The 26,271-nt window shown below is 38.8% G+C and overlaps 1 protein-coding gene across 11 annotated transcripts in view; it reads left to right on the forward strand.

Annotated features, from left to right (window-relative positions):
- Positions 1–26,271, forward strand: part of BMPR1A (bone morphogenetic protein receptor type 1A) — a 212,499-nt gene that overhangs the window by 156,934 nt on the left and 29,294 nt on the right. For all 11 annotated transcript variants that reach the window (XM_023740422.1, XM_023740424.1, XM_023740421.1 and 8 more), the window contains 3 exons: positions 4,477–4,691; positions 11,475–11,637; positions 18,672–18,774. In XM_023740422.1, coding sequence (XP_023596190.1) covers positions 4,625–4,691; positions 11,475–11,637; positions 18,672–18,774 — 333 coding nt within the window. In that variant the 5' untranslated portion in view covers positions 4,477–4,624. The remainder of the gene's footprint in view (positions 1–4,476; positions 4,692–11,474; positions 11,638–18,671; positions 18,775–26,271) is intronic.

Consider the following 26,271-nt stretch of genomic DNA (forward strand, 5'->3'; position numbering starts at 1 on the left):
TAATCGATGTCACTGAATTGTACATGTAGAAACTTTTGAAATGGTATAACTTTGGCTGCGTATATTTTCACCAAAATAAGGTCCTCAGAGGTCGAGAAGGGAGAGTGTTGACATGTCGTGGGGTTGTTAACCAGTGTCATAAAACAATATGCGTACTGACTGTTTAATGAGAAACTATTTGTTCTGTAAACCTTCATCTAAAGTACAATTAAAAAAAAAGGTTAGAAAATAAATATGTAGGGAGTAAGTGGCAATGGCAACAACACTGTTGACACAGACCTTTAGAGTTGGAAGGAATCTTTTAAATCATTTAATTAATACAGTCTCCCTTCCTGTTTTGTCTGTCGTGTTCTTGATAAGGGCACATTACAGTTATGTTCCTTGAACACTGTCAGTGCTTCTTTCAGTTGCATCTTGAATGTAGTAAGTTTCTAGGTCCTTCACATTCTGATCATTCTCTGAAGTGCTTAAGAGACCTGGAATAAATTGAGATGTTTACCTTCTTTGGTGTGAGGACTGTGTTTGTGTTAATGCTTGATAGGATTGCATTCATGTCTAAGCAATTGTCGGTGCTGGTGTGTATCGAGCTTGTAGTCCGCTAAAACCTCAAAGATTAATTGTAATCTAAGGATTACAATTTATGCAGATGAAGCTATTTTGCCTTTAGCTTTCCCTTGGCTAGTGATTATTCTCCAGCAAGCTATCACAGATTTTTTAGTTTATTAAAATTTCTGGCAGATGTAACTATCATGGTTAGCAGCTGTTGCTTCCTATGTCAGGTTGGCAAGTATGTTATAAACATATATGAGAAGAGAAACTTTTATTGAGTATGTATCCTGTTTAAAAAAAAAGAAAAACCCGTTGCCATGGAGTCAAGTCCGAGTCATATCAACCCTTAAGTACATTATAACATATGTTTTATGTTATGTAATGTATATAAAACATCCAGCAGGGGATTATAGGGTAGTAGTTAACAACATGGCCTCTGGAGTCGAGCTTCTCAATTTGAATTATAACCCTGCCATTTACCAGCTGTGTGACCTTTGATAAATTCCTTAACCTCTACTTGCCTCAGTTTCCTCATCTGTAAAACTGTAAATAATAATTTCACCTCTCTTAAAAAGAATTTGAGTATTCGAGACAATATTAATATATGCAAAGCACTTACAATGGTGCGGGCACATAGAGGTGAATATGTATTAGCTGTTATCTCATTCAGTCCTCAAAATAACAGGGTTAATAATATAATTACAATGTTACAGCTGTGAAACTGTAATCCAGAAAGTTCAGGCTACTTATTTAAGGCAGATCTAGGAATTGAACTTGTGCCATCAGGAATAGCAGAGTGGTGGGTCTGTATGTGGAAGGAATCACACTTAATATTTTCCTCTAAAAAGGACTATGGGTGTGACAGATGCTTAGACTGCTCTCCAGGATGCCTCGGTTGTGGCTCTAATGAGACAAGGGCACATGTTCATTTTAAATACATTGATGAAGAAACAGTGACACAGCAGTTTGTTTCCCACCTAAACTGAGAGCTCCTTGAAGCAGAAACTCTGTCTTTGTAGCGCTTTGCTCTGGTACCTAGTATGTACTCACTAATGTTGTTGGTGAATAAGTGAATGAATGAATAAGTGAAAATATGGAGAGGAGGTGAGAGCTACTAAGGGGATCAGAAATGATGCCAGGATTTTTGGCTCAGTGACCGCTCTTTTAACTGGTAGGAAATATAGGAAGACAGGAAGGGAAGATGCCGAGTTTGATTTAGACAGACTGAATGTTATCCTACTAGAGAGATTTAATGAACCAAAAGACAAGTCCATTGCTGTTGAGTCATTTCCGACTCATGGCGACCCTATAGGAGAGAGTAGAAGTGCCCCATTGGGTTTCCAAGGCTGTAATCTTTAAGGAAGCTGACTGCCACATCGTTCTCTTGTGGAGCAGCGGGTGGATTCAAACTGACAACCTTTCAATTGGCAGCCGAGCGTTTAACCACGGTGCAACCAGGGCTTCTCAGAGAGATGTAATAGACAAATAGAAATAAGGACAGAGATCAGAGTTGGAAATACAGTGGAAACTTCTCTTAAATTTGAAAGCTAATAATTATCCCTAGAATCACAATTGTATAATTTCAAGAAGTGAGTTTTCCCAAGAAATGGTAAGTCACATTGCAAATGATGTTGTATAATTATGTTTTAGACTTTTTTTCTTATTCTGTCAGCATTATGTGGTGGGAAACAGTCTAATTTTATAGTAGAGAAGTAAGGAATTGCAGGGAGTTTAGAATTAAGCCATGAACACAAATGACACCTCACTGTAAAGCTTATTGTCTTAGTCATCCAGTGCTGCTACAACAGAAATACCACAAGTGGATGGCTTTAACAAAGAGAAATTTATTTCCTCACAGTAAAGTAGGCTAAAAGTCCAAATTCAGGGTGTCAGCCCCAGGGCAAGGCTTTCTCTCTCTGTCTCTGTCTCTCTCTGTCTCTCTGTCTCTTTATCTCTCTGTCTCTCTGTCTCTCTCTCTCTCTGCCTTCTCATCAGTGTTCCCCCGGACTAGGAGCTTCTCAGCGCAGGGACCCCAGTCCAAAGGACGCGCTCTGCTCCTGGCACTGCTTTCTTGATGGTATGAGGCCGCCTGTCTCACTGCTCACTTCTGTCTTTTATATCTCAAGAGATTGCCTCAGGACACAATCCAGTGTTGTAGATCAGGTGGGGCCTTACTAACACAACTGCCACCCATCCTCCCTCATTAACATCACAGAGGCAGGTTTACAACATACAGGAAAATCACACAGAACCCGGAATCATGGCCTAGCCAAATTGATACACACATTTTTGGGGGGACATAATTCAAACCATGACACTTATTTTGGTCAATATTGTAAGTACCTTTGGAGAATTAAAGTGAAAAATTCTTAGGCAGATAAAATAGAAAGCTCGACTTATTTATGGTAGGAGTCACATCACACCAGGAGTAATTACGTTGTAAATAAACCAAATGTTTTATTTAGGAGTGCATAGTTTATGCTGAGATCAGTACAATCAAAATGCCTGAACCAATTGGATGGAGGGGTTGAGGGGATCAGAATTGTACTCACCTTAATACAAAGTAAGTTTCCTGGGCTGTACAAACGGTTTGCGCTTGACTGCTAACCCAAGGCTGGCAGTTTGAACCCTCACAGCAGTGTCGAAGAAAGGCCTGGTGATCTGCTTTCATAAAAGATTAATCAAAACCAAAAACCAAACCCTTTGCCTTCAAGTCAGTTCAGACTCATAGTGACCATATAGGAAAAAGCAGAACTGCCTCATAGGATTTCTGAGCAACAACTGGGGGACTCGAACTGCTGGCCTTTTGGTTAGCAGCCGAGCTATTAACCACCTCACCAGCAAGGCTCCTTGTAAAAGATTACACCCAAGAAAACCCTACTCTGTAACACATGGGGTTACCGTGAGTCAAAATTGACTTGATGACAGTAGGTTTGGTTTGGTTTTGATACAAACTAGCCTTTTTTTTCTGTTATCTATTTAACTGTTTTACTTTGAGGCCATTAAGAATTGTCTATATTAATAATTGGCAAAATCGTAGAGGTTACAATTCACCTCATCCATATTAAAAACTCAATTTTATCTTAAGTTACATTTGCAATGTTTTAGGAAAGTAATTTGTGCCACATAATTTTATTTAAGATACGTTTCTATTTATTTTTGCTCTAATGACTCTACGTTTAAATATGTGTGATTTTTCTACATAGACTTTGTTTTCTTTTTATAGACCAAGTTGTTTATTAGATTCAAGCTATTTTTGTCACATCTACTAGGATTTGTTTTTTTTTTTTAATTTGTTTTTACATCTACTAGGATTTGAAACAATATTGATGAATAACAGTGTTTCAAACTCAACTTTTCCTGTTTTATTGTTAATATTTAAGAAAATTTTCATGAGGGTAATAAAATAACCTAATTACCTTTAGAGCAGCCTGAACAGATGATTGAATTACTGTTTTAGATATGATTAATCTGAGATCAAAGAGCCCTGGTGGTGTAACAGTTAAGGTTCAGCTGCTAACTGAAAGATTGGCGGTTCGAACCCACGCAGAGATACCACGGAAGAAAGGCCTTGCAATCTCCTTCCACTAAGATTACAGCCCAAAAAACTGTTTGGCATAGGGTCACCATTAGTCAGAACTGATTCAGTGGCAACAGGTTTGTTTTTTGTTTTTAACACTAATGTCAGGAGAGGTTGCAACCTATTAATGAATTCTTTACATTATATCAGATGTTTCAAATTCTGGTCAATACTATCTGCTTTTTATCAGCTTTTGAATTGCACTGCCTTTTTTATTCTTCATACAAGGATAGCTTTAATCTTTAAAAGTGTATTTAAAAGTATATTTGGACTTTTTTTTCTTAGTTTTCCAAAACTTTCCAAAATTCTGTTACGTTTATTGCTTTTTAAATATTTTTATCTTTTAGGAATCAGGAGAAAGCAGTAAAGTTGGAGCCATTGTCAAGTGATTGCGGCCTCTTATAAGAAAATCTCATTGACTAAAGGTCATTTCAATTAGTGAAATAACAGGACCAGTTATTAAAGGTGACTGCAGGAAACATTAAAAATTGAACCATGACTCCGCTGTATATTTATATCAGATTATTGGGAGCCTATCTGTTCATCATTTTTCATGTTCAAGGTAAATTGATGTTCGTTCAAGCAATCTAATCATCTTTGTTAGTAATTTACTTCTGCATATAAAAATTACTCATTCTTGCAACTGCTGTTTTAACCCATGTCCCTTTTTGAACAGTTTTGAACGGCATAGCTTTTAAGAGGCAAAAAGCAAAACATGCAAATTATTTTTGAATTTGACTGTGATTAGAAACGTTTTCAAGTATTTGTGTAAAGTTCCAGCTTCTCTGAACCTGTATTCTTATATGTAACATAGGCCTTATGGTACGCAACATCAACTAATTGTGAGCATTAAATAAGATAAAGTACGTAGCGTAATAGCTAAGACACAGGGTGATAAGTACTCAATAATGGTGCATTTTTAAATTTCTGTCTCCTTTAAAATACGGTAAGGGATAAGTATAAATAGTAATCATTTTATTGCCTCTAAAAGACTTTAAAAAGATAAATGACCCTTGTATATTCTGAATACTAAAATTTCCTCACAGAGTACTAGAAGTTTTATTTATAATCAGTATTATAATTTTACTGTTGTGTGTTCACAGGAAGTTGTGTGTTCAACAGGAAGTTGTTGTAATGACTCTTAGGATCAGATAGACTGTGTTTTGCACATGAGCTGTTTCCTGTATGGGTTAATTAGGATAGTATTTTAAACTGAAAAGATAGTACTGTTTTACAAAATGACTTTAAATAGAACTTATTGGATATCTTTAATTTTTTAAGCATATGACATCACAGGTTGCTCTTTTCATGTTTTGTTCACAGTGATGTGAATTAATATCTACCTACAAGAAGAAACAAGATTAGCAACTAAATCTTCTGACATTTCATTTTGAAGCACAAAAATATAATGAAATCTGTAGCTTCTTCGTATTTTGCCATAGCTATCATAATACCCGTATTATTATCATGCTCAGCATACAGAGCTGTCTTGCAAAAGCCACTTTTGTTTGTTTAATACAGCGTCTTTATTTTAACATCCAATGTAATATGCTTTGTTTATATGAGGAGTTAAATTAGTAGTAATGTTTATCTTTGCTACCTAACTCCGTTTTGGCATTAATCTTTATTTAAATCTATATAAGTCCTAAGAGTCAGTCTGATAGAAAATCCTCATCCCCCACCCCGATTCAAGTTGTTCTATAACAGATTCTCCTTAGATGTAATAAATTGGTGATTGGTTATAGATATAAGTGAAAAATCTTAAAAAGAACTCAGTTTCTCTCATGTGGAGCTAATTTTTTTATATTTCCTTTCAAACATTAGTTTGACAATTGCTTCAAACAATGGTAAGATACTTGCTCTTAAAGAAAAGAAAGAACTAAAACCAATGTAGAAAAAGTGTTGTTTTTTAGATATCACTAAGAAGGATTACAGAGTAGAAATAACTTCTGACCTTAGCTATAGCGTTATCTTGAATCATGTCTTGGGAAAGTAAATTTCTCTGTACTTTGGTTTTCTTGTCATAAAATAGAAATGATAACACTTACCTTGTGACAATAACAGGAATTTTGTGAGCATCAAATGTGATGAAATAGATTTAAGTGGTTTACGTTGAGATAAAGTTACTCAAGTTTGAAAATAAAAATGAGTCGTCTGATACTAACATCTGGTGGACATTTAGACCTCTTTTTGGCTCGGTCACGAATTTTAGAAATGAATTTTAGCTTTATGTAACTGATTACTCAACCAACAATGACTGAAACAAATAGAGATTTATTTTTAACATAAGTAGTAGGTGGTTGCTGACTTTTATTCAGTAGTGTGATGGTTGACATCTCTGTAATTTTCTTGGCTTTTCCCTGTGGTTAGAAATGGCTGCTATTATCTGCATTCAAGGTAAGAAAAATAGGGAACCACCCACAAGTGGATCTTATATCATGAAACCATCTCCTCTGCCAGCAGATTTCATCTTCTGTCTTATTAACCAAACTTGGATAGTTTGTCACACCTAATTGCAAGGGAAACTGGGAAACAGGATTGTCCTGATTGCCTTAGATTAACCTATATCCATTGCCCAGTGCTGGATAAAAAGTTGGGATGTGTTTTGGAGGTTGAGTCAAAGCAGCACTCAAGTGGTACTGTTGACCAGGATGGGGAATGCTTGGGATAATTAGGTTTGAGGAGAAAAGTTCCATTTTGGGCAGTTTTGAGATACTAAGCAAGTCAGCAAGGAGCCCTGATGTCACAACAGTTAAGTACATGGTTGCTAACCAAAAGGTTATTGGCTCTGCGGGAGAAAGACCTGGCAGTCAGCTCCTGTAAAGATTACAGCCTAGAAAACTCTGTGGGGCAGTTCTGCCCTGTCACATGGAGTTGCTATGAGTCAAAATCAACTTGATGGCCCCTAACAACAAGCAAGTCAATGCTGGAGCAATAAATCTAGGAACCATCAACAAAGAGATAGTGTTTAAAGCCATGGGAATGGATGCTGTCACCTAGGCTGAGAGTGCAAAGAGGCTCTTGCTGTCTCTGTTTCATTTTATCCATTCCTCTGTTTATTGAAATCTTACAGTTTTTAAAATGTAGCTAGGATTTCTTTGTTTTTGACACCCCAGGCTGAATTTGTTACTGACTGCTTTTTCTGTTTACGTAATACCTTTGTATCATATCACTTTTCACATTGTATTGTATTTATTTGTTTATGTGCTTATTCCTCCTCTTTGCCACCTACCAGGTTTCTCAAGGACTGCATCAGTTTCAACACATCTTTGTATTTCCAGCATTTAGTACCTTGCCTGCACATAAAAAGCCTTTAATTAGTATTTTATTGAAAAATATTTGAGATGATAAACACCAGATGAAATCATTATAATTGAGATTTTTATCTCAAATTCTCAATAGTATTCTAGGAAGTTATGTGTTTTTACCATCCTATAACTTTGAATTTTCCAGGTATCAGTGATCTTTTAGTATGATTGTTATTAGTAATATCTTCATTTGTACAGGATTTTATATTTAATAAAGCATGTTATTACACATTCATTTGATCTACACTGTCTTCTAATTTTAGTTGAGCAGGTGTTATTATCACTATTTTTTATAGATAGATTTAGATTCAGAGAGTAACTTACCTATGGCCATAACTGGGACTTGAATCCTTCCTTGGCTTCTTGCTGTTATTTCTGTGTTAACTCTCCTGCTCTATACTGCTTTTTCTACATATCATTAGATTTTTAAGAATCAATTGCATGTGATATGTACCTACTCCTCACTTACCAATATGGTTAGGTTCCAAAGACAGGTTATTATGCAAATTTGGTGTTATGTGTAAGTGGAGGATTTTTTTTCTGTTTTCAGAACATCCATTTGTCCAATTTTTTAAATTAGAAAATATGATCACAGAAATAATAACAGCTAAGATTTACTGATGTGCTCGTCATTGTGACGAGAACAGTTGTGGATTATTCCTCTGCAGAGGGGGCTTGGAGGAGACAAAGCTGGATAGAGCCGGGCTATGTGACTTTAGGGCCCATGGCTTAACCACTTCACCTTCCTTCTGTGATGGATCAGAGCTTCCCTGGCAGAACCACCTCCAGGGCTCCACTCCCACTGCTGCAAGGCCTGTATTCACAATCCTGGAGCCTGCTCTGCCCTCCAGGCCTGGCGAGTCACTAAGGCTTGGGCTTCCTGCTAGGGTGCTGGGAGCCTGGCCGCACACCCAGCCCCACCAGGGCAGAGGCTTCAGGCCCAGTTCGGCTCACTTTGGGATGTTATTAAACTTGCACACATTTCTTCCTTCCACCCTCTCCGATGCCTCTTTCTTTCCTCCCTTCCCATCCCACAGCAATTTTGAGCTGCAGGGCCTTGGGCAGAGGCCATTATCAGGAGGCCAGACCTGTGCAGCAGCTGGACCAGCAGGAGGGCACAGGGCACAGGGCATCCCAGCTTCCCAGAGGCTGCCCGGAGACCTTCCTCGAGGGAGGAGGGGATACTCCACAGCTGTTGCTGCCACACGCGCCACCTTGTTAATGCACAAAATAGTCTGATGGTAGATTTTTTTTTATTGTTGTAAATGCGAAGTGTCGGATAACAAGATAGTAAGTGAGGAGTAGTATTTTTTGTCGTTCGTTCTCCACAGTTAAAGCGGATTTTAAAGCTGGTTAAGAGACCACAGACATCCTCTAGTCCTATGCCCTTCTTGAGGAAATGAGGCCTGAGAGGTGACAAGGCTTGCCCAGGATCATCCAGCTAGCTAAACTGGGGTAGAACCAGAATAGGCCAGAACTCAGGTGTCTTAGTTATCTAGTGCTGCTATAACAGAAATAACACAAGTGGATGGCTTTAACAAACAGAAGTTTATTCTTTCACAGTCTAGTAAGCTAGAAGTCTAAATTCAGAGCATCAGCTCCATGGGTAGGCTTTCTCTCTCTGTCATCTCTAGAGGAAGCTCCTTGTCATCAGTCTTCCCCTGGTCTAGGAACTTCTCAGTGCAGGGACTGAGGGCTCAAAGGACACGCTCCCCTCCTGGTTCTTCAGTCTTGGTGGCATGCGATCCCTCTGCTTGATTCTCTCTTATATCTCAAAAAGAGATTGACTCGGGATACAACCTAATCTTGTAAACTGAGTCCTGCTCATTAACATTACTACCTCTAATCCTGTCTCATTAACATCATAGAGGTAGGAAGATCATATCAGATGACAAAATGGTGGACAATCACACAACACTGGGAGTCATGGCCTAGCCAAGTTGACAGATATTTTGGGGGGACACAGTTCAATCCATGGCACCAGGTCTCCTCATTTCTGGCCCAGAGGATTTCTTTCCTTTCTGGATTTTTCTCCCTCTGTCTTTTATATAGTTTGCTTTTTCTAATCACTGATTCTTAAAATAAATGAGGTCTTTAATTATTGTAGCAGTTAGGAGGATTAATAAAGTTTTGCCATTATGTTACAGTATTTATTTCTAAAAAGGGTATGGTGAGGGAGATGAGTATTATCGCATCCAGTATTTGTTTCTGTTAGTAAATAAATTCAGTAGCGAATCCCTTTACTAAATATTCAGCCTAAGAAAGCGAAGATTATTAAAATTCAATCACCAAATGCTTACTTAACATTGTTTTCTTTTCCTAGTCATCAGTGTGTGTATATGTGTTTTTTTTTTTCTCTTTTCAATAGTTCATCTCACTGGTATGACTAAACTTTAAGACAGGTCCACATTATGAATTGAACCAGTTATTTAATGTTTATATTGAAATACGCCCACAGTTCTCTTAATATTTCATACCCATTTTGCTTTCCCTTTCGTTCCCTTGAGATCAATCCTACGAAGAATGCCCAAGCCCGTTTCAGTTGATTCAGATGGAGGAAGGAGTTACTGAAACAGTTGTTAAAGTTCTGTTCTACTTCCAACTTGAAAGATTCAGTACTAAATGTGACAGTGTCTGTTATTTGAGGCTGCTAGACTAATGCAAGAACACAGTTCCTTTTCCATAAGCTAACTACTGCCCTACAGTAACCTTCAGTTTCTGGCAGCATGGTCTAGATTTGAACCAATGACCTTGATAAAAGGCACTAGATAACATGGCTAGTCCCCATGCTCTCACAGTTCCCTTACTTAAGCAATTAAAGCCCATATCAGTATGCTTAGTAACTCCATTTGAGATAGAGGCTCAAATAAGGGCTTTTTAAAGAGCTAGTTACAAGTTTTGAACCAAAGAGTTTAAGAATTATAATTTGTCTAGTTTTTCCTTATTAAGAAAATGTTCTGCATCCTACTTTGGTGAATGGCGTCTGGGGTCTTAAAAGCTTGCAAGCCACCATCTAAGATGCATCAATTGGTCCCAACCACTTGGAGTAAAGGAGAACAAAGAACACCAAAGACACAAGGAAAATATTGGCCCAAGAGACAGAGCGGGCCACATAAACCAGAGACTTCATCAGCCTGAGACCAGAAGAACTAGATGGTGCCCAGCTACCACCAATGAACGTCCTGACAGGGAACACAACAGAGGCTCCCCGATGGAGCAGTAGAACGATGGGATGCAGAACTCAAATACTAGTAAGAAGACCAGACTTAATGGTCTGACTAAGACTGGAGGCGCCCCGGAAAGCATGGCCCCTGGTCTCTCCATCACCCCAGAACTAAAACAATTTCCGAGGCCAACTCTCCAGACAGGGATTGGACTGGACTATGGGACATAAAGTGATACTCGTGAAGAATGTGCCTCTTAGACAAGTACATATAAGAGACCAAAGGGGCAGCTTCTGTCCAAAGGTTAGAGGGGAAGGCAGAGAGAGTTAGGAGCTGGTTGAATGTTCACGGGGAATCGGGCGGAGGGGAGAAGTGTGCTGTTGCAGAATGGGGTGAGCGGTTGGGGTCTCATAACAATTTATGTTAAAAAAAAAAAAAAATTCTGTATGGGAGAGTAACTTGAAATGTAAACTTCATTTAATTACATCAATTAAAAAAAATTATAATTTGTCTAGATTTTAATAGTTGGAAACAGTCTCTGTTTTCCCTGAAATCTGTCTCCACTTTATACCTTTCTTATAAGCCACGGCCATATTCCACCTTATGCCATTCTTGTTTGTCTTACCTCTGTTTCACTAGAGCGAAGATTGTGACACGGTCGTCTCCATATACCCTACAATATCTGGTATAGTAATTCTGTGCAGAATAGGTTATTAATGTCTGTTAATCGTATGAATGAAATTTATTTTTTTATAGTAAAAAATATTACAATTTGTTAAGAAAGCTTTTAGAGACTTTTTCTCCCTAAAAATTGAAATCAAAGAATTAACTTTTTAGAAATGGTTTATTTACAAGTTTTATATTTGAATACAGGGCAGAATCTAGACAATATGCTCCATGGTACAGGAATGAAATCAGACTCCAACCAGAAAAAGTCAGAAAATGGAGTAACCTTAGCACCAGAGGATACCTTGCCTTTTCTAAAGTGCTACTGCTCAGGACATTGCCCAGATGATGCTATTAATAACACATGCATGTAAGTATTTTATGCAGTCATTCTTAAGAGTTACGAGAATAGAGTTGCATTTAATGCTATTTTAACAATTGTTTGTACTGTCTTTTTTTTTTTTTTCCCTTCATATGGTATCTTTCCAAAGAGCAAGAAGCTGCTTATTTTGTGTACAGGAACATTTGTTGCTATTAAGTGATTTAAAATTACTTTATTAGAGTAACAGTATAATAGAGCTTTTTTAGAGGAGATAAAAAAAATCTAGTATTTGTCTAACATTTTGAGTTTATTGAACAAACTTTTATCATAAAATTTTTGATGCTCATTGTAGAAAAGTTAGAAATTACCAAACAAATAAAATAACAATTTGTTCACAAACTGAAATATTTTACAGGTACATAAGAATGATATTGTGATATTTAATTTCGTAATTTTATGCTTTTTTTCTTACAACATAAGAACTTCCCTCACCCACAGTTCAAATCTGATTTACATAACCATTTTTATTTTCCTACTTAATTTTATGTTAACTATTCAGTCCTTTTACATACAATCATGTGATTCTGTTTCATATTCTTTGGAACATTACTTAACTAGCCAGAAGTTTCTGTGAATAGCTCAGTCTTATCAATTAATTGTCTCACCTGTTAAAAGGTAATAATTAATGTCATATTTTGTACTGTCCTGATAATTTTATGTTCTTTGGAGGTTACCTGATTTAAAGCATAAAATTATACGTGTAAAATCTTGAAATTATTTGATTGTCAGTAGCATCTTAGGTTTGTTATTTGTCCTCTGGTGGTGGTTGACTTGACAGTGGAAGACTATGGGGCAGTGCTCAGTTTATGCCTTCCTAGGAGTTTTGTCTGTAGGTTTGTGTTTCCCATTATGTTGCTGTATGAATAGCTCGAAGAATCAACACAAAGCCAATTCTTAACAAGAAGGAGTCAAATATATCCCAGATTTTCACGTTCTAGCTGAAAGACCTCTGGGAGTAGTTTCAGTTCAGCATTTAAAGAATATCTTAGGGCAGTGGCCTCGGGGGTCCTCTAATCTCCACTGATCTAGTAGGTCTGGCCTTTTTTAAAAAGAAGTTGAGTTTTGTTCTACAATTTTCTCCCGTTCTATCCAGGACCATCTGTTGTGTCCCTGGTCATAATGATCAGTAGTGGTAGCTGGACACCATTTAGTTCTTCTGGTCTCGGGATAGATGAAGCTGTGGTTCGTGTAGTTCTTGTAAAATGGTAGTGGTAATAGTAGTAGTAGCAGCATCCAAATCTGTCTAACTTCAGGAGGGAGAATGTGAATCAAGATTAGCCCAAGGCTGATCCCTGTGAGGTGAAGGTCAGACATTCCTCCTCCCTCCAACCTTTTTACCAATCCTGACACCCGCTGTCCCTCTCACAGCACTCTCTACTTCTCTTCTGGCCACACAGAACTCACAAACCATACTTACAATTAAGTGGTTCCTTCTCAGATTCTTGATTGGGTTTCTTTCTTTCTCTTTTATTCCAAATAAATAAAGACCAATAGTTGTATTTTAGATGGCCGCTCGTAAGCTTCTAAGACCCCAGATACTACTTACAATACTGGTAGGTAGAACATAAGCTTCAGGAGCTATAGTATGCCAATTGACTGGATTGCCCCCACGAGACCATGGCCCTAAACCCCAACCCAAAAGAACCAATCTCATGAGATGATTGGTTATGTCTAATTAGTATCAGCACCTGTAGCCACCCTCCCCCTTTTTTGATTGTTGTTATTGTTGCAAAACCGAACACAACTTAGCATTTGCCTTTTCTCTGTGTACAGTTTGTTGACATTAGTTACACTGGTCATGCTGTGCAAACTTCACTCGCATTTGGTGCCACCTTTCCCACTGCTGTGAACAAGAAGTGGTACTACCTAAGGAGTACTTCTCCCTCTTCCTCCCCACCCTCCCCCCAATCACTGATGAACATTAGTTTCTGTATATTTGCCTATTTATGTTATTTCATAAAAGTGAGAACGTACAATATTTGTTTTTTGTGATGACTTATTTCGCTCAACATAATCCCCTCAAGGTTCATCCACATTGTAACATGTTTGGCGAACTCATTTTCTTGGTCACTGAGTAGTTCATTGTATGTATGCACTACATTTTACTTATCCATTCATCGTTTCAATGGGCAGTTAGGTTGTTTTTTCATCTTTTCGTTATTGTGAATAGTGCTGCAATAAACACAGGTGTGTGTATGTCTGTTTGTGTCACAGCTATTAGATTCCTAGGGTATATACCTAGGAGTGGAATTGCTGGGTCATATGGTAGCTCTACATCTAGTTTTTCTGAGGAACCACCAAATTGTTTTCTACGACAGTTGTACCATTTTGCATTCCCACTGGCAATGGGTGAGGGTTTCAGTTTCTCCACATCCCCTCCAACACTTGTTATTTTCCATTTTTCTTCTTTTTTTAATCTTGGCCATCCTAGTGGAAGTGAAGTGGTATCTCATTGTGGTTTTGATTTGCATCTCTCTGATGGCTAATGACATTGAATATCTTTTCATATGTTTGTTGGCCATTTGAATATCCTCTTTCATAAAGTGTCTGTTCATGCCCTTTGCCCGTTTTTCCATTGAGTTATTTGTCTTTTTGTTGTTAAGTTGTACCAAGTGTTCTGTATATTTTAGCTATTAGACCTTTATTGGTTATATCATTCCCAAAGATTTTTTTCCAGTCTGTAGGTTGTATCTTTATTCTTTTGATAAAGTCTTTGGTTGAACATAAGTATTTAACTTTTACAAGGTCCCAGTTATCTATTTTGTTTTCTTCACCCGTGCGTTCTTGTTGCATTTGGTAATCTGTCATTGAAAAAATTAGGTTCCAAAGTTTTGCTACTATATTTTCTTCTGAGAACTTTCTGGTTTTAAATTTAACATTTAGGTCCTTGACCCATTTTGAATTAGTTTTTGTGTATGCCATGAAGTATGGGTCTTGCTTCCTTATCCTCATGTGGAAATCCAGTTCTGCCAGCACCATTTGTTGAAGAGACTGCTTCTTCCCCCAATGAATGGATTTGGCTCCCTTGTCAAAAATCAATTGACCATTAAACTGATTTATTAACCATTAAAATCGTAACTGAATGTGTAAATATACTTACGTAAATTTCTTGAAAATAATTGATTCAGAAGCTTTATGTCTCTCTTGCTCTTTTTTTTCCCCCCGTTACCTTCAGTAAAATATGCCTCTCAGGATGTTGGTCAGTCTGTTCTTCTAAAATACAGTTTTCTTTGTCCTTGAGTTTGTATGTTTCACAGAAAAGTTCATTTTAATTTTTATCATGTATACCTTGTGGTACGGTGGGGGCTTGCTTGTTGCTGTGGTGCTGGAAGCTATCCCAGATATCAGCAGGATCAGCCATGGTGGACAGGTTTCAGCTGAGCTTCCAGACTAAGGCAGACTAGGAAGAAGGACCCAGCAGTCTACTTCTGAAAAGAATTAGACAGTGAAAATCTTATGAATAGCAGCGGAACATTGTCTGATACAGTGCTGGAAGATGAGCCCCCCAGGTTGGAAGGCGTACAAAAGACAACTGTGGATGAGCTCCTTCCTTAGAGTAGAGTCAGCCTTATTAATGACATGGATGGAGTCAAGCTTTCGGGACCTTCATTTGCTGATGTGGCATGACTCAAAATGAGAAGAAACAGTTGCAAACATCCATTAATAATTGGAATGTGGAATGTATGAAGTATGAATCTAGGAAAATTGGAAATCATCAATAATTAAATGGACTGCATAAACATGAATATCCTAGGCATTAGTGAGCTGAAACGGACTGGTATTGGCCAGTTTGAATCAGACAGTCATATGGTCTACTATGCCAGGAATAACAACTTGAAGAGGAGTGGCATTGCATTCATCGTCAGAAAGAACATTTCAAGATCTATCCTGAAGTACAATGCTGTCAGTGATAGGATAGTATCCATACACCTACAAGAAAGGCCAGTTAATACAACTGTTGTTCAAATTTACACACCAACCACTAAGGCCAAAGATGAAGAAATTGAAGATTTTTACCAGCTTCTGCAGTCTGAAATTGATCAAACGTGCAGTCAGGATGCATTGATAATTACTGGTGATTGGAACGCGTAAGTTGCAAATAAAGAAGGATCAGTAGTTGGAAAACATGGCCTTGGTGATGGAAACGATGCCAGAGATTGCATGGTAGAATTTTGCAAGACCAACGACTTCTTCGTTGCAAATACCTTTTTTCACCAACATAAACGGTACTATACACATGGACCTTGCCAGAGGAAAAACACAGGAATCAAATTGACTACATTTGTGGAAAGAGATGATGGAAAAGCTCAATATCATCAGTCAGAACAAGGCCAGGGGCTGACGATGGAACAGATCATCAGTTGCACATATGCAAGTTCAAGTTGAAACTGAAGAAAATTAGAACAAGTCCACAAGAGCTAAAGTACGACCTTGAGTATATCGCACCTGCATTTAGAGACCATCTCAAGAATAGATTTGACGCATTGAACACTAATGACCATAGACCAGATGAGTTGTGGAAGGACATCATACGTGAAGAAAGCAAGAGGTCATTAAAAAGACAGGAAAGAAAGAAAAGACCAAAGTGGATGTCAGAAAAGACTCTGAAACTTGTTCTTGAACGTCTGCTAGCTAAAGCAAAAGGAAGAAATGATGAAGTAAAAGAACTCAACAGAGATTTCAAAGGGTGGCTTGAGAAGACAAAGTAAATTATTATAATGATACTTTCAAAGAGTTGGAGATAGAAAACCAAAAGGGAGAAACATGCTTGGCATTTCTCAAGCTGAAAGAACTGAAGAAAAAATTCAAGCCTTGAGTTGCAATAGTGAAGGATTCTATGGGGAAAATATTAAATGATGCAGGAGGCATCAAAAGAAGATGGAAGGAATACAGAGTCATATACCAAAAAGAATTGGTTGACGCTCAACCATTTCAAGAGGTAGCATATGATCAGGAACCAGTGGTACTGAAGGAGGAAGTCCAAGCTGTGCTGAAGACATTGGCGAAAAACAAGTCTCCAGGAACTTACGGAATATCAATTGAGATGTTTCAGCAAACAGATGCAGTACTGGAAATGCTTACTCATCTATGCCAAGAAATTCGGAAGACAGCTACCTGGCCAACTGACTGGAAGAGATCCACATTCATGCCTATTCCCAAGAAAGGTGATCCAACCAAATGTGGAAATTATCGAACAATATCATTAATATCACACACAGGTAAAATTTTGCTGAAGATCATTCAAAAGCAGCTGCAGCAGTATATCGACAGGGAACTGCCAGAAATTCAGGCCAGGTTTAGAAGAGGACATGGAACCAGGGATATCATTGCTGATGTCAGATGGATCCTGGCTAAAAGCAGAGGATACCAGAAAGATATTTACCTGTGTTTTATTGACTATGGAAAGGCATTCGACTGTGTGGATCATAACAAATTATGGATAACATTGTGGAGAACTGGAATTCCAGACCACTTGATTGTGCTCATGAGGAACCTGTACATAGATCAAGAGGCAGTTGTTCGGACAGAGCTAGGGGATACTGCGTGGTTCAAAGTCAGGAAAGGTGTGTGTCAGCGTTGTGTCCTTTCACCATACCTGTTCAATCTGTATGCAGAGCAAATAATCTGAGAAGCTGGACTGTATGAAGAAGAACAGGGCATCAGGATTGGAGGAAGATTCATTAACAACCTGCATTATGCAGATGATACAACTTTGCTTGCTGAAAGTGAAGAGGACTTGAAACACTCACTGATGAAGATCAAAGACCACAGCCTTCAGTATGGATTATACCTCAACATAAAGAAAACAAAAATCCTCACAACTGGACCAATAAGCAACATCATGATAAACAGAGAAAATATTGAAGTTGTCAAGGATTTCATTTTACTGGGATCCACAATCAACACCCATGGAATCAGCAGTCAAGAAATCAAAAGATGCATTGCATTGGGCAGATCAGCTGCAAAAGACCTCTTTAAAGTGTTGAAAAGCAAAGATGTCACCTTGAAGACTAAGGTGCGCCTGACCCAAGCCATGGTATTTTCAGTTGCGTCATATGCGCGCAAAAGCTGAATAGTGAATAATGAAAACCGAAGAAGAATTGATGCCTTTGAATTGTGGTGTTGGCAAAGAATATTGAATATACCATGACTGCCAAAAGAATGAACAAATCTGTCTTGGAAGAAGTACAACCAGAATGCTCCTTAGTAGCAAGGATGGCTAGACTACATCTTCTGTACTTCGGACGTGTTGTCAGGATGAATCAGTCCCTGGGGAAGGACATCATGCTTGGTAAAGTAGAGGGTCAGTGAAAAAGAGGAAGACCCTCAACAAGGCGAATTGACACAGTGGCTGCAACAGTGGGCTCAAGCCTAACAATGATTGTGAGCATGGCGCAGGACCAGGCAGTATTTTGTTCTGTGGTACATAGGGTCACTATGTGTCGGAACCAACTCGACAGCACCCAGCAACAACAACAACGTAGTGTATGAATGTAGCTCTGGTGGCACAGTGGTTAAGAGCTTGGCTGCTAACCAAAAGGTCAGCAGTTTGAATCCATCAGCCGTTCCTTGGAAACCCTAGGAGACAGTTCTCCTCTGTCCTGTAGGGTCACAATGAGTCGTAATCGACTCGACGGCAACAGGTTTTGTTTTGTTTTTGGTATGGTATATGAATAGTTGAAATCTTAGGGAGGAGAGACAGTTATTTTTAAGTATATATTTAACACATTAAGATCATATAATTTATAAAATTTTATCCATCAGCTTTCTGTGATCACGTGACTGATTAGCAAAGAAAAGTTACTTAATCATATTTGGAGGCTTTGTTTATTAGAAATCCATTTCCTTCTGACATAGGGTTCACATTGGCCTGACCAGCTTTCATTTACCTTAAAACCTACTTGGTTTTCCCAGTAAATTTTCACATAAATACAATTCTTAATTCAGAACACATGGTTGTATTCAAACTCAGACTTAACTAGTACTTTCTGATGTAAAATTGTGCTTTTTTTTCCTTCTAGAACTAATGGACATTGTTTTGCCATCATAGAAGAAGATGACCAGGGAGAAACCACGTTAGCTTCTGGGTGTATGAAATATGAAGGATCTGATTTTCAGTGCAAGGTAAGATCTAATTTGGGACCCACAAAGAAGAGAGGGGCAACATAAGAAAAAACATGGATTTTCCCTAGGACAAATGTGCTGATTTGCACATTGCTGTTTGTTCATGTGAGCAAATGTATTGGAGCAAGTTTAGCTCTTACTTTAAGTAATACGATTATGGCAGTTGACGTTCCAGATTATTTTACTTTTAAGAACATTTTAAATTAGTTCTGTTTCTGTGTTGCCATGACTGCAAAAATGATACCATCACACTTATTTCTGGATTATAAAGTTTATTGAAAAGACTAAGGTGATTGTCACTCTGAGACAACTTATTAGGACACGTTAATGGAGCTGTTTTAACAGCAGCAGTAAAGGAATCAGGATCAGTGATAGGAGTTCATGAACATCCAGATGGCTCTGGGTTACAAACCTAACCATCAAAAATCTATATAGAAATTATGTATAATAATTTTGCCCCAAGGGATCCTTCCAGTGGTTTTGAAGAACAACTCCAGATAGATTGGTGGTAAGCAATTTGAAGCCTCAGCTATGTTAGAAAATTACTTGGAATTTCTCACGAGTGATAGAAACCTTAAAGTTTATATGTCTCTGCCTCTCATTTAATGCTTGAAGTGTCCCCCACCTATGTAAGCCCCTGCCCCACGCACAGAGTACCCACCTATTCTCCACATGCTACGTGCACCTCTAGTGGCAGGAGCTCATTGCCTTCCTGTAACCTGCTGCTGTTGAGTCGATTCCAGCTCACTGCAATCCTATAGGGCAGAATAGAACTGCCCCCAGAGGGTTTCCAAGGCTTTAATCCTTACAGGCTGCCACATCTGTCTCCCGTGGAGCAGCTGGTGGATTCAAACTGCTGACTTTTCAGTTAGCAGCCGAGCACTTCACCACTGCACCGCCAAGCTCTTTCCATTCCCTCTAAGACTACCTATTTCATCTGTAATGACCTCACCTGACCCTTAGGAAGTTTTTTCTTCAGTGGCTGCAAATCTATCTTCCTGTCTCCATCTTTGGACCATAGAGGACCAATCTAATTCCTCTCAATATAATAACACTTTACTATGTACAGACAGTTTTGTTTTTGTTTTTTGTCTTTGTTTACCTCCCCACACCCTCTAGTCTTTGCCAAATGAAAATAATAGTTCACAGTGACTTCAGCTCTTCCTCATATGATTAGTGTTAGAGTTCTTTACAACTCTCTAGTTTTTCAGTGCAGTATGCAGAATTGAGTGTGGCCTGACCAGGAAAAAAAAAAAAAAAAAAAACAGATTAAGTAGCCCCTTTCCCTCTCTCTTTCTCTTTTAAGTATAGCCAAATCCCATGTTAAGTGTTTGGCAGTCACCTCATATTCTGGAGACATACTGAGTTTTTGTCAGCTAACATCCCCTTGTCTTTCACTTATTCTACTACTGAGCCACATTTCCACACTTCATCAGTGCTGCCAGTTTCTGGGCACAAATAAATACAGGTATGCGTTGCTTAACTTCCATGATATATTCTCTGAAATAGGACATCATGTGATTTGGATGTTGTGCGAACAACATACTATATACACGAGAGAGGCTTGCAGGATGGTCGCTGGGCGGGCCGAAGACCTGCACCGCTGCTGTTCCACTGAGGGACTGTGCAAAAACTTTGGCTCCACCACTGCCAGTCCTGCATGGTTGCTGCCTGATCTCAGAGAGCCACGGCTGGCCCCCACAGCAGCAGACACTCGCTGTCCAGCCAGCCGCCTGCGGGCGCACCACTGGTTCCCTTCCCTTCCTTCCTCCCTGCCTTCCTTCCCTCCTCCCTCAATGGGCTTTAAAAATCTTCCAGCCCCATCCACCCTTCCTCTGCCTCCTTCCCCAGCCACCTTTCCTGCTCCTCCTCCGGATACTGCCACAGCCTGGACCACTCAGCAGCCACCACCATGGGAGGAGCTGGAGTCTTGGGTCCAGCCAGGATGCACAGGGATCCCTGGCTGAGCAGGGCACCTGCCTAGCAGGGCATGCCACTCAGTGGCTCCGGCAGCATCTGTGCAGTCCCTGCCTGAGGCAAGCACAGTGGGACAGGCAGTCAAGATTGGGCAGCAGGACCCCCTGCCCCTACCGCCCAGGGCCAGGGCTGTCACAAGATCCTGAGAGCTAGTGAGAGACAAGATCTACAGCACTTAGCAAAGTATGTTTGCTATGTCCCATTCTCCAGTCGGAATTTCTGAACTCTATTATAACCTTATAGGACCACGGACATACATGCATTTGGACGTTGTCTAAACACATTATATAGCATATACCTGTAAATAAGAGTAAAAGGAGTTTTGTTATATAATTGTCACTTATCTTTGTTAAATTTCATCGTATAAGAATTAGTCCATGGGGACCATGGTCTCGGGACATCTAGGTCAATTGGCATAACATAGTTCATAAAGAAAATGCTGTACATCCTACTTTGGTGAATAGCCTCTAGGGTCTTTAAAGCTTGCGAGCGGCCATCTAAGATACATGTATTGCTCCCATCCTGTCTGGAGCAAAGGAGAATGAAGAAAACCAAAGAGCAAGGAAAATATTAGTCCAGAGGACTAATGGGCCACATAAACCATAGCTTCCACTAGCCTGAGCCCAGAAGAACTAGATGGTGCCGGGCTACCACCACCGACCGCTCTGAGAGGGATCACAATCGAGGGTCACAGAGAGAGCGAGAGAAAAATGTAGAGCAAAATTCAGATTCACCAAAATAGACCAGAGTTACTGGTCTGACAGAGACTGGAGGAACCCCTGAGACTATGGCTCCCAGACACCCTGCCAGCTCAGAACTGAAGCCACTCCTGAAGTCCACCTTTCAGCCAAAGATTAGACAGGCATATGAAACAGATGGTAACACATGTAAGGAACGTGCTTCTTAGTTCAATCAAGTATACAAGAGCAAGTGGGCAACACCTGCCCAAAACCAAACACAAGAAGGCAGGAAGGGACAGGAAAACTGGACACGGAGATTGACACAGAGAACCCAGAGTAGAAAGCGAGGGAAAGGAAGAAAGTGTTGACACATTGCCAGGATGGCAATCAATGTCACAAAACAATTTGTGTATAAATTTTTGAATGAAAAACTAATTCGTGCCGTAAACTTTCACCTAAAACACAATAAAATTTTTGAAAAACTGAAAAAAAAAGAAAGAATTTATTCCTTTGCTCTGATTTGGCAGGATATTTTGGGACACTAATTTAGTTACTTCCAGTTAATTCCATTTGCATATTTATCAAGCACATTTTTATACATTTTTAAATCATTTATAAACGTATTGAAGAAAACGATATGGCGAGAGCTCTGAGCTCAGCTGTAATAACCAGTACCCTGCAGGCCCCCTAAACTAGATGCATCTCAAAGCAATATAGTTTTAATTGTTAAGCTTGAGAATCCGTGTTTAAGTCCATATGCCACCTTTTACTGTCCGTGAAACATTGGCAAGAAGCTTTACTCGTCTAAGTTGTTTTCTCATCCATAAAGGAGTTCTTCTAAGGATTAAATGAGATATCATAAAGAGTTGAACAGTATTGACACACAATAAATGTTGTTAGGTGCCGTTGAGTCATTTCCGACTCTCAGTGACCCTGTGTACAGCAGAATGAAACACTGGTTGGTCCTGCGCCATCCTCACAATTGTTATGTTTGAGTCCGTTGTTGTAGCCACTGTGTCAGTCCATCTCATTGAAGGTCATCCACTTTTTCATTGACCCTCTACTTTACCAACCATGATACCCTTCTTCAGGGACTGGTTCCTCCTGATAACGTGCAAAGTACGAGAGATGAAGTCTCGCCATCTTCGCTTCTAAAGTATTCTGGCTGTACTTCTTCCAAGACAGATATTCTTCACTGTCACCATAATTCAAAGGCATCAGTTCTTCTTCTGCCTTCCTTATTCATTGTCCATGCATATGAGGCAATGGAAAATACCATGGCTTGGGTCAGGTGCACCTTAGTCCTTCAAGTGACATCTTTGCTTTTTAACACTTTAAAGAGGTCTTTTTTGCAGCAGTTTTTCCCAGTGTAATGTGTTGTTTGATTTCTTGACTGTTGCTTCTATGAGCATTGATTGTGGATCTAAGTAAAATGAAATTAATGACAAGTTAAATCTTTTCTCCATTTATCTGATATTGCTTATTGGTCCATTTGTGAGGATTTTCTTTATGTTGAGGTGTAATCTGTACTGAAGGCCGTAGTCTTTGATCTTCATCAGTAACTGCTTCAAGTCCTCTTCACTTTCAATAAGCAAGGTTGTTTCATCTGCATATCGCAGGTTGTTAATGAGTCTTCCTTCCATCCTGATGCCACGTTTTTCTTCATATAGTCCAGCTTCTCAGATAATTTGCTCAGCATACAGATTGAATAAGTATGGTGAAAGGATATAACCGGGATGCACACCTTTCCTGATTTTAAACCACTCAGTATTCTGTTGTTCTTTTCAAATGCCTGCCTCTCATGGTCTGTGTACAGATTCCTCATGAACACGATTAAATATTCTGGAATTCCCATTCTTTGCAGTGTTATCCATAGTTTGTTATGATCCACACAGTCAAATGCCTTTGCATAGTTAATAAAAAACAGGTAAACATCTTTGTGGTATTTTCTGCTTTCAGCCATGATCTGTCTGACATCAGCAGTGATATTTCTCATTCTACATCCTCTTCTGAATCTGGCCTGAATTTCTGGCAGTTCCCTGTCAATGTACTGCTACAACTATTTTTGAATTACCCTCAGCAAAATTTTACTTGTATGTAATTTTACTTGTATGTGATAATAATGATATGTTCAGTAATTTCCACATTTTGTTGGATCACCTGTTTTTGGAATGGGTACAAGTGTGGATATCCCCCACTCGGTTGGCCAGGTAGCTGTCTTCCAAATTTCTTGGCATTGTTCAGCGTTAACACCCACATTACGTTATAAAATTTACTTTATCTTCTCGAACTGCCCTTTGAAACCTTCTGTTCAGCTCTTTTACTTCATTTCTTCCTTTTACTTTAGCTACTCGACTTTCAAGAGTCTCTTCTGATATCCATTTTGGTCTTTTCTTTCTTTCCTGTCTTTTTACTAACCTTTTGCTTTCTTCCTGTATGATGTCCTTTATGTCATCCCACAACTCATCTGGTCTTTGGTCATTGGTGTTCAGTTCGTCAAATCTGTCCTTGAGATGGTCCCTAAATTCAGGTAGGATATACTCAAGGTCCTACTTTGGCCCTTGTAGACTTGTTTTAATTTTCTTCAGCTTCTACTTGAACTTGCATATGAGCTATTGGTGGTCTGTTCCAGGCGGCCCCTGACCTTGTTCTGACTAATGAGATTGACCTTCTCCATCGTCTCTTTCCACAGATGTAGTCTATTTGATTCCTGTGTATTCCAGCCAGCGAGGTCCACTTGTATAGTTGCCATTTATGTTGATAAAAGGTATTTGCAATGAAATCATTGGTCTTGCAAAGTTCTATTATGTGATCTCTGGCATCATTTCTATCACCAAGGCCATATTTTCCAACTACTATTCCTTCTTCTTTGTTTTTGAGTTTCACATTCCAAATCACCAGTAATTATCAATGCATCCTGATTTGCATGTTTGATCAACTTCAGACTTCAGAAGGTGGTAGAAACCTTCAATTTCTTCATCTTTAGCGTTAGTGGTTGGTGTATAAATTTGAATAGTAGTCTTATTAACTGGTCTTCCTTGTGGCCATATGAATATTATCCTGTCATTGACGGCATTGTACTTCAGGATAGATCTTGAAATATTCTTTTTGATGATGAATTTCACACCACTCCTCTGTCATTCCTGGCAGAGTAGACCATATGATTGTCTGATTCAGAATCACCAGTACAAGTCCATTTCAGCTCACTAATGCATATAATTTCTATCTTTATGCATTCCATTTCATTTTTGATGACTTACAGTTTTCCTAGATTCATACTTCGTACATTCCACATTCCAATTATTAATGGATATTTGCAACTGTTTCTTCTCATTTTGAGTCATGCCACTTCAGTAAGTGAAGGTCCAAAAGCTTGACTCCATCCACATCATTAAGGACGACTCTGAGGAGGCAGCTCTTCCCTAGTCATATTTTAAGTGCCTTCCAGCCTGAAGGGTACATCTTCAGCACTATATCAGCCGGTATTCCGCTGCTGTTCGTAAGGCTTTCACTGGCCAGGTTTTAGCAGTAGACCGCTAGGTCCGTCTTACTGGTCTTAGTCTGGAAGCTCTACTGAAACCTGTCTGCTTGGTGATCCCGCTGGTATTTGAAATACTGGTGGAATAGCTTCCAGCATCTCAGCAACATATAAGCCACCACGGTATGACAAACTGTCAGATGAGTGGAGGTCCAACACCTAGCAACCCTATATGACAGAGTAGAACTGCCCCATAGGTTTCCTAGGCTGTGTTTTTTATGGGAGCAGATTGCCAGGATTTTCTCGCGGAGAATCACCGGTGAGTTCGAACTGCCGACCTTTTGGTTAGTAGCCCAGCATTTTAACCATTGTGCCACCAAGGCGCCTTACTATATTGATTATCTAATTGAAATGAAAAGTCGTTAAACTGGATTACACATGTCTTCGGGTACACACAGACTCTCTAATGATAACTGAAACACATGCATAGTTTTAAGGAAATCCCTTTAAACATCCTAAACTTCCATGGGTCCTGTTGCTAAATACTGTTCTGCCTGTGACCAGAACTTCTCAGGCAACTTCTCTTTTTGTCTTCCCTTTTCACAGTCACTTTTCAAAACAAAAACCTGAAATATTTCCAAACAATGTTACAATTTGAAATATAAGTATCGCTTTGGGGAGAGTCGTTATCAAACATGTTTGCATTATCCAGTGGTTTTCAATTTTTTCCTTTAACCAAATTGCTATATCATTTGAAAATTTTTGGTGATAGCATTATTATGGAATTTTTGTCATATATATATATATATATATATATATATATATATATATATATATTTTAATTTGTCTCACCCTTCACTCAAGTTGGCATATATTTTAGAAAGACTTTAAAGAATTGGGGGAAGTGGTATAGCAAACTGTAAAATTTCCAGTTGTTAAAAGAAGCATTTTTTTTTAAATGGATGATAATAGGTATCAATTACTATACTGTTTAGATTCTACTGAATAGATTTAAGAATGATATAACAGTTCTGTTTAAAGTGTCAGTATGTACAGTAAGCCAGAAATTATTAATATATTCTTTACAGCTATTCAAAGTTATGATGAAAAGTTTTAGATGCCAGCTTAAATATGTATAAGGGGAATCCATTGCTTTCCAGAATTACTTTAGGAGTTACACAAGCAAAAATTTTGAAATTGTTTATTTTTATGCATGTCTTTGTAAATATCACTATCCATTAATTTAGTGCCTAACCTGAGGAGAAGAGTGCTTTTAATTTTACGCTAAGCCTTTTCTGCCCGATATTTTCACATACTGCCAGGTTTGTTTCAGAACAGATTCAAGTGATAATCACCATGCTT

The sequence above is a fragment of the Trichechus manatus genome, unplaced genomic scaffold (assembly GCF_000243295.1).
Source record: "Trichechus manatus latirostris isolate Lorelei unplaced genomic scaffold, TriManLat1.0 scaffold00155, whole genome shotgun sequence".
Taxonomy (NCBI): domain Eukaryota; kingdom Metazoa; phylum Chordata; class Mammalia; order Sirenia; family Trichechidae; genus Trichechus; species Trichechus manatus.